Genomic DNA, 9,527 nt, shown 5'->3' on the forward strand with positions numbered 1-9,527 from the left:
TATTTAAATGATCATGAGTTTAAAAATGAGTAGTTTTTATTTTCTGATTATCATCCCACAGCCTGGCAATTGATTAAATGGAAATGCTTTTGTATTCACAACATTTTATTCAATTATGTTTGTGAAAATTTTGATTTGGCATACAACTGATTTTCTCACCTTTGATTCGGATAATCACTGGCACAATTGATTTGGCATCTGAAATATATAACATGGGAAAAATATTTCTTGTCCTTGATGAAGGTTCATTTTTTTGAGCTCTTGATAGGGAATTAGACTTAGTAAATTGGTTACATGGGGAATAATAATACTGTTCTGTAATCTAGATGATTAGTCTTCTTTCCATGATGCAGTTAAATTAGCACCACCATACCTACTAGGTGTACCCCCATAGTTAGCAAAAATTCGAGTTTAATACGGCATTGGTTCAAAAAATGTAGTTAAAAAAACGGAAACACGAGAAAATGAGTTTAGAATTTTGTCATTTACAAAATATGGTGGGCGTAAAATTGGAAAGTTGGCCAAAAACATGTGTTTGAAACGTTTGCCTAAAAAAATGAAGTTTTATTCGTTGTAAGAGTTTTAAACGGCACACCAATCAAACGCGTTTTTTTTTTTTTCCCGGTTCTGCTAACTATGGATGTACCTCATATATGTTCTGCACAAACATTTTTCATGCTAAAATTTTGCTTTTATGACCAAATTTTTATGAGGTAAAAGAAGAGTCGGAGTTTAAAATTGTTAAAGGCGAATTATAAGGAAATTTACATCTATATTTCATATCCGAGTTTTTATATGGCGTAAGCCGTGTAGTCCGGTGTCAAAAATCTAAGGGCAGCAGCAGCAACGCGGGCTTGTACACTCCATTGCCGGTTCCGGAAGCTCCTTGGGTGGATATTTCCATGGATTTCGTGCTATTTGTGCTTGATGCAAAAAAGTAAATTCTTGTAAATAAGAAACCCACTTTGCATGCTGGGAGTTGAGTTTGTGCTGCTCACACCATATGATATCCAAACCGTTCATTTGATGGGCCACAACGTAAATAGGTTGTGCACCAAAAATCATTTCCATAGGATGATCTAGTTCTCCGATCTGTGGAGGAAAAAATCGTTTCAATAGGATGGTCCTAGCCCTCCGATCTATAGAGGTTTCTCCACAAATTGGAGGCTAGGATCATCTTATGAAAATGATTTTTTGGAGCAGAACCTATTGACTTTAGAGGTGCAACTACGTTGGGTCGGGTTGAGGCCAACCCTAACCCATGGCATTCCCTCAACCCTAACCCGATCCAACCCGAGCCTCGGGTTGAGAATTGTGAACCCTAACCCAACCCAACCCGCCTCCAAATTAGGTCGGGTTGAGTCAGGTTCAACTACGACCAAATAGAAAAATACAAAAAAAAAAAGAAAAGAAAAAACGTAATCTTAAGAAAATCTTGATAAAATTAGAGGTCGGGTTCCTGCTGCCAAGGCCTCAACCCTAACCCTACCCAATCCGAGCCAAAATCGGGTTGAACCCATCAGGTTTCAGGTTGAGCCCAACCCAAGTTGCACCCCTAATTTACTTTGTGTGCCCTACAGTACCTTTTAACAGATCATTCTCATCCTTTGTTGTTTTCTAATTCTAAATTCAACCTCAAAGCGAGAGATGAGTTTCCGACCTCTGCAATTTCACCCTGCGACAGAAACCCTAGAACTAGAGAACGGCCTCTCTCTCATTCCCCGTCTTAAACTCCTCCTCACAATCTTCCGCTCTGATCCCTCTGTCAAACCCATCAACGAGTGGCATCTCAAGCGCTCAATCCTCGATTTCCTCAAAACCTCACTCTCAATCTCTCTCTCAATCCCTGAAGAAGATCTCCACCTCCACAAATCCACAGACCTCAAGAAGCGAAAACGCGAAGATCCCGTAGCTTCTGGTTCTCTCTATATCCGAGATCTAGGGTTTCTCAAGAACAAGAATAAAAACACTCTTTTTTCTGATGAGGATGAAGGAGATCCTAAGGTTTTAGAGAAGAGATTTCTTGAATGGAGAAGTTCAGTTCTTAATCGGATGGATGGCATTGAGTTGAATCTCGAAGGTGTGAAGTTCAGATTGACCGCCTCAATACCTAATTCTGATGATTTTGATCGGTTGAAAGAATCTTGGGAGGAATTTTACATGTCTGAAAGTCGAGGTTCGTAAAAACCCTAAACCCTAAATCCGAATTTTGTAAACTGAAAATGAAGTTGATTATGAAATTGAAATTTATGAGAAGATTGAGCTTTTGTTTTTTAGGGTATTATCAGAGGGGAGGGAGGAAAGGACCAGACACGCTTGTTTTGGAAGGCGTACCATCACGATGGTTTGCCGAACCAAGGGTTTCGTCCAAAGCTTCGATGCTGGTAACACATACCATTTTTTCAGTATTTGGAAAAATAAGGTACGTTAGAAGTTCTTTATGTGTTGTCTGTAATTTTTTTCTTCTACAAATTCACTTCATCTTAACAATGTATCATCATGGTTCCCTTGCCTAATGACGGAGTATGGATCCTCATCATTATTTTTTCCCTTTCTCTAATGCTGGAAATAGAATTAATTTGACTTCAAACAATCAAATTTCCCCTTTGTACTAATTTCCCTAACTTGACAACATAACAGCTAAACGGAGACTTAAGATGAAAATTACGGTAAATTGAAGCTTTGATATGACTAGAAACAAAAATTCAACATTAATTGAATAAACTAATCTTGAAGTAAAACACCCAAGCGAGGAGTGATGACATTGGGGGCATACTTCCCAGGGTTTCATGTATGTCTGCCACACTTGCGGTACTCTTTAGTAGCTTTTGTCCTCTCAAGCCAACCAAAAATAGCATGGCTCATTGCAATCTGTGATTTTCCACTCAGATATTTCGACCGAGGCATTTCATACTATTATTCTTCTTCTTCCGTCTTCTGTTCTGAGCTATTTAGGGATGGAAGAGTAGTTGAATTTAGAATTTGTGCACGAACATGCTCAAACTCCATGTTCAAACAAGCTAGTAACTCAATATTCTTTTTTTTAATGCTTTTGGCATCTACACTCCCCAGACCCGCAATGGCAGGAGCCTCGTGCACTGGGCCGCCCTCGGCATCTACCTAACTAGGGGTGTCAATGGATCCAGACGGTCCGATAGATCGTCCGAATCCGAACGTTAATGAACGAGATCTAAACATATGAATAGGATCCATGGGCATATTTCGGATCATCAAATCTAGGATCCGAAAAAATTCGGATTGGGTATGGGCACCCCACAGATGCCCATTGGATAGTCACAATCCGAAATGTTTTGTAGAAATACACTCCAAATTTTGTTAATGTTAACCGTTCTATGAAGGGTACTTTGGTCAAAACCTTTCTTATCACTTAAGGAAATACTATTTAGAAATGGTTTAGAAGAGCAATACTTAGACCTGGCAAACGGGCGGGTCGGGCCGGATTTGACCCGGCCCGTACGGGTCCGGGTCAAAGTGACCCGGAAAATATTACGGGTCATTGACATTGGACCCGCACCCGGCCCGCGGGTCACCCGGATTTTTGACGTATTTTTTAAGAGTTTTTTTATTTATTTAGGGATTTGCTAGCCACCTTCTCCTGGGCTATTTTTCGGCTTGTAGCCTCTCCTTTGCTGCAAAGATTGGGTGAAGTACGGTCTGGGCAAAGGTTGCTAGCAATAAGAGAAGTAATCATTACGGATTTTTGCAAGATTCTCAGAATTAACTAAGTTTGAAATGAAAAATTACCGCAAAAAGGACACAAGTAGAAAAATTACCTAAAAAATACCAAAATGATGTAGTAAAATATGACAATTACCAAGAAAAAAACCGCCTTTTCACTTTTCTACGGGCACCCGCGGGTCCACCCGACCCGGCCCACTTTTGACGGGCCGGGTGGACCCGCGGGTCAATTTCAAACGGGTCACCAATCGGTGACCCGGACCCGTAATTTAAGGGGCGGGCCGGGTGGACCCGCGGGTCCGGGTCACTTTTTGCCAGGTCTAGCAATACTATTTTTGGATGGTTCCGTGTCATGTTGATGAGGATTATCATGGTGAGTCTTTTTTTCTCGATTCATTTTCTCAGTTTTTACTTTCATTATGCTAGTCTATTGAACATATATGCGGTCATGAATATATTATTAGTTCATCATTTTTTTATTACTCAATGTTATTGTTATGAATCAATTTCTTTGATAATAGTTATACATTATATACGTGTATTTAATTTTGATTAGTTTTATTGTTTACAAGCATTATTTTACACATAGATTAAACATAGATAAATTTTTAATTTAGTTGAAGAAAATGCATAGAAACACACTATAACTCTTTTAAAAAAAAATAATTAATTGTTTACTTGGCTTAGTGGGACATAATAGGACACTCCGATGGACGGTCCAAATAAAAATGGATCGTGATCATGACGTGGAAAGTAGGATCCGAAGAACAATCCGAATCCGACCCGACCGATAAGGAATATGAATGGATCGTGACTGTGCAATAGGTGGATCCGACCCGAAGTGGATCCGTAGACACCCCTATACCTAACAATGGAAGTGCAGATACTCAAAAAGCAAGTTTTTCCTACAAGCTGTGTAGATTTGTATCATTTATTTCCTTGACGCTTGGTGTAATGGATACACCCATGCCATATTATTTTAATTCAGGTATAGTACGTCTGTTGTATCTCACGTCTCTTTAGCAGTAGATATTAAATATACTTGCTCGTGGATACCTTTGCTTAGATGAAATTTAATAACCAAGGGATCAACAACAAAATATTCGACTCTCAATCTCAGTCCTTGAGATCTTCAAAGTTAGGAGATTGGATCGAACCATTCATATATCGCATCTTCTGTTTAACTCCAATAAATAACTTGACACTTTGTAACCATTGCTGAAACTAACTATATTCAACCAAATGGTGGTGAATTACTGATATGCAATCAAGGATTTTTCATGTGCCTGGAACTGAAAATCATGCTATTCGATGATTCATCGGTCACCATTGATGAACTTTCTCCGGCCATTAGATACAAAATTAAACCAAAACAGCACACCACACACCCTTGAATAGCACACGATGACTTTCACAAACAACAATGAACTAACCAAACTGAAGTTACTTTTCTCACAATGAATAGCCCTCATGGTGCAATTTCTGGGTAGTGGCAATATTGGAAAGAAAAATAACCATAATTTTATTTTCAATCCTCACTCAAAATATCTGAAATCACTTGCTAGATCTCTCCAACAATGGCACAACTCTATCGGACAATATCTGAATAATTGATCCATGTTGGAGAGATCGAGATCTAAGGATCTCGTTAAATCTGAATATTTCGGAGAGAAAAAAAGGGGTTGAACAATAACCCTTTTAATACCTCTTCAACAAGGCTCCAATCAGTGACAAAAGTTACGCAGAGGAGGTCTCTTTCAGAGATAATCTGGTATAGATCTCGAAGATCTAAAGAGGATAATTTGGGAGCCGTACATAAACTTTAGGGATAATTTGCCAGTTTCAATCACAAAAAATGCTATGATTTAGCCGACACTTTGAATTTATTGTCGACACACGTGTCCTCCCGTGTCCGACACGACGTGGGTGTCCACTCGTGTCGACACTCCTTTGGACACTTTTAAATGTATTGCTAGGAGTGCTAGAGTTAATGTGGGTGTGTGGACACGTATTTGTATAATAATAAATAATTTTAGGTGTATGTATGTGTCACCATTTCTATATTTTTAGATGTTGCCATGTCAGACAACTCATATCTGTGTCGAAACTCGACACATGAATCTGTATCAACAAATTATGATTATATATACTTTCTATTTTAACCGTGTCCCCATTTCTAAATTTTGGGTGTTTGCCGTGTCTGACTCTCCGTGTCAGTGTCAACATGCGACACTCGTGTCAGTGTCCACAAATCATAGAAAAAACGACAGGATGAAGAGATGAAGAAAACCTTTTGAAGGGCCAAGGATCTGAAGTTGACTTTGATTATAGAAGTTCTGATACCATATTAGCTTCGAGACGTGAAGAGAGAAGAGAGGAGAGAAAATACGGAGAAGTTGTGGGAGGCTTCCCTTTGTGGGAGTCACTTGTGTCAGAAATTACATGACTTCCGTTAATGAAAGGAAAGAGGGAAAAAATAAAGAAAAGAGTACATCAATACACTATTTTACATATGCAATATGTCATACATTCCAAACACATGCAGGCCAGTCACAAGTTTTTGCATCCTGTTGAATAGTTGCATACATCTCATAGAGCAGCAAGAAACATAGGATAGTGGCCACGTCTAGTGCATACGTAGAAGATAGAGCTAGCCTCCACTATAGGAGAGCTTATTGGGTGAGACATCTCTTACATGAGCTTCATTTAAGATTAGATTCACAATTTTTCTACCGTGAGAACCAGAGTGCCATTAAGTTAACCTTAAAACCGAATTTTCCATGCCAGGACAATGCACATTGAGATTTACTATCACTTCATCCATGGAAAAGTTGAGGACGGTGAAGTTCATCCAAGCTTTGTTACTAGTCAAACATATTCATGAAGGGCCTTATTGTATGCCCGCCATCTTAACTTAGCAGACAAGCTGAACATGTTTCAAGGAACACTTCAGCTTGAGGGGGTATTTTCATCATTGTGGCTCCTATCTGTAATGTATCACTTACATTGAATAATTTTGTTGTACAAAGAAACTGAATTTAATCTGCACACAAATTCTGCTCCTCTCGCTTCTCTACTTCCATTTCATTATGGGGAATGATATGAGGATGCCCTTATGTCAAGGTTGTCTCGGGCAGACCTCATAAAAATGCCAAGTATGGCAAATAAGGGATGCACTTGTCATTTTATTAAAAGGTAATGGTGCTTTTGTAATGTAAAAAAATCCTTGAAATGATGGCAGAATAGAGAGGGCTGTCACTTGTCAGGGACATCTCTGACAATGATGTGTCTTCCTAGCAGCTCTCTTTCACTATTGTATCATAATGGAATACACCAGTGCTCACCACACATTGTATGGAACACTGCAGTCCATAGATGCTTGGACCTCCAGATGATCAACCCCCTGCCCTCGCAGCCCTATATTCTTTGTCCTGACATCATGCCTCTTGGTTTGCTACAAACCAATCCTTGCTTATCAATCCGAAACTGACTCATTATCATCATCATAATTGGAGTTGTCAGCAGTGAGCTCACTAAACGATGATGTAGAGAATCAATATCCGTTTTACAGGTTAAACTGCTCATCATTGATTCTTTTGTTTTCTAATGTGAAGATATCTTACTTGTCTCCAATTCTCCTCTCACAAGGAAAGGTTGCTTCCATTTCATTAGCCAACTGTTGTTTCAAAAATGTAATTCCCACCCGTACATTTCCTTTCCGTAATATTTACACCGCACATGAAGCCTACTCCATCAATCTTCTCTCACATGCCAACCCAACGTCTGGTTTGCAACCTTTTTAATGAATATTGGAATATGTCTAAAAGAAGAAAAAGAGAAGAACAAAACAAACAGGGCATTCTTTTAAGTACAAGTGGAAAGACAAGTTGATCGACTATATCTAGACATCTACATTCCACAAGGAAGTCTTTATGCCAAAACATTCGAAAGATTTGTTTTATGTAATGGGAAAATACAAAAGCAAAAAAATAAAGAAGAAACAGTATTAAGCGACCAACTTATACATTTCTTCACATTCACCGGCACAGATTCATAGATTTCTAATTCTCTTGACAGCTGTTTCTTTTAATTGTCAAGGTTTAAGAGGGAAAGGTTACAGTGCCCATTCATAAGCATTTCAGTAGGGCACTATTGGACTATGAGGCTTCTATTCTAGTTGCTAGAAATTATGATTCTGCTGTTTGATTTCTGGACATGTAGCCTGCAAAGTTGTTCCTGGAAATGCTATACCTGATGAAATACTTGGAACCTGAACATGCTTTTGCACCCTAGTTGATGGTTTTTTTTTGTTTTTTGTTTTAATTTTTGCTTTCATTGATTTACAGTCTAATTGCATATCTTAATTGCACGTTGTCCCTTGATGCCCCTTGACACTCCAAATAGGAATCTTAATGTTGCTGGCGACGATGATCTAGGTAAGACAATTGAAGTGGATAAAGGTGGGGGCATTGTGTCTGGTCTTCAGTGCAAGGTCTGGGTTCAGTTTGAGAAATATGAGGACTTCTGTAATGCATTGAAGGTGTTCTGTGGCCGTTCGATGCAAAAGGTAAGGACTAAGGAGTTAGCTTCCTTTTCACCATAGATTCTCTTTCTCACTAGATTCTCCCATTCTTCATTTGATTATGGGCAAAAATAATTTTTTTGGCCTTTATGTTCACAGATTGTTCAATTTGAATTGCACCTGGATAATCCATGTATTGCCGACTAACTTGCAGAGCTTTTGCGCAGCAAGGATCCCGCCTCAGAGCAGATTATGAGGTCAGTTGGGACAGAGATGGTTTCGTCAGGAACGTACAAAGGGCTACAAATAATCAAGAAAGGGGTAATGCAATTCAGGCAGTAGCATGGAACTACAGAAATGAACCTGCAAGAGTTCGGTCAGAGGTGGCCCATTTTAGTTCTGATGGTTCCCGTTCAAAGAGATTCAGGGTAAGTAGTATTCTCTAACATGTTTGGTCCAAAAAAATGTCAAAGTTATCTGTGGTAAAATTTATTGTATTATGAATGTTGCAAATTTGTTGTGCATATCCACCAAATTACCATTTTTAGTTGTTGCTTTTGTTCTATGCACCTGCGTGGCCTACGGCAGACATGGCCATGGTTTTGAATTTCAACCGAAATCGACGTAAAACAATCGAAATGTTTCTATTTTCATCCCTATAGAAACACAAAATCAAAATCTGCATGAGTGGTATACTATATCAGTAAAATTACATATTTTATTATAAATTGCATGTGAACTGTGGTGTATGCATTATGTATAAATATTTATATGAATTACCTGTGAGATGTGGTATGTGCTGAATTGATGATCCTATCCTCAATCAAAATGGGGAATTCTTTCTCAAAAGATTTTGAGCTTTGGTTTTTGTACCAGGTGTGATGTCCATTACGCATGGGAATGGACAATTCTGTTGTGATCTTGTGGTGGACTTAGTAACTGACTGATTAGTGTGTTGTTGTATTTCATTTAGTATTTGCATTACATTTCAACATAAAGGACTCCTTTTCTCTGAATATATGCAGGAATAAGGGACGGGATGAAGATCTAAAGCAGAATATCCATTGGGTCAAGCTCCCCAAAACGGAAGAGCTAAAAAAATATAGGTAACAGAGAAACTGAGCTAAATTTTAAAGGTAATATATTTCTTTGTGATTTTGTTTAGGATTTAGATAGCTCAGACTGAAACACAATGCAAGTTTTACCTGCTGCCTTGTACCGTTATCATGTGAAGCTCTGTAAAAGAGATGATGTATTTACATGTGCTTTTGCTCATTTAATTTGGAAAATGTGTTACTTTATCATA

General features: G+C 38.6%; 1 protein-coding gene across 2 annotated transcripts; it reads left to right on the forward strand.

The window, feature by feature from the left end:
- Positions 1–1,479: 1,479 nt before the first annotated feature.
- ZCW7 lies at positions 1,480–9,527 on the forward strand. 2 transcript variants are annotated; one of them, XM_077377714.1, is made up of 5 exons: positions 1,491–2,176; positions 2,278–2,422; positions 8,104–8,266; positions 8,449–8,649; positions 9,247–9,527. In XM_077377714.1, exons 1-5 carry the CDS (start codon positions 1,648–1,650, stop codon positions 9,250–9,252), a joined length of 1,044 nt encoding a protein of 347 aa, XP_077233829.1. In that variant the 5' UTR covers positions 1,491–1,647; the 3' UTR covers positions 9,253–9,527. The 2 variants fall into 2 exon arrangements, with proteins under 2 accessions (XP_077233830.1, XP_077233829.1); XM_077377715.1 differs by lacking the exon at positions 9,247–9,527 and having other exon boundaries at positions 1,480–2,176; positions 8,436–8,616.

This window comes from Tasmannia lanceolata, unplaced genomic scaffold (assembly GCF_043159265.1).
Source record: "Tasmannia lanceolata isolate RefF3 unplaced genomic scaffold, GAP_Taslan_0.1 ptg000004l, whole genome shotgun sequence".
Lineage (NCBI taxonomy): Eukaryota > Viridiplantae > Streptophyta > Magnoliopsida > Canellales > Winteraceae > Tasmannia > Tasmannia lanceolata.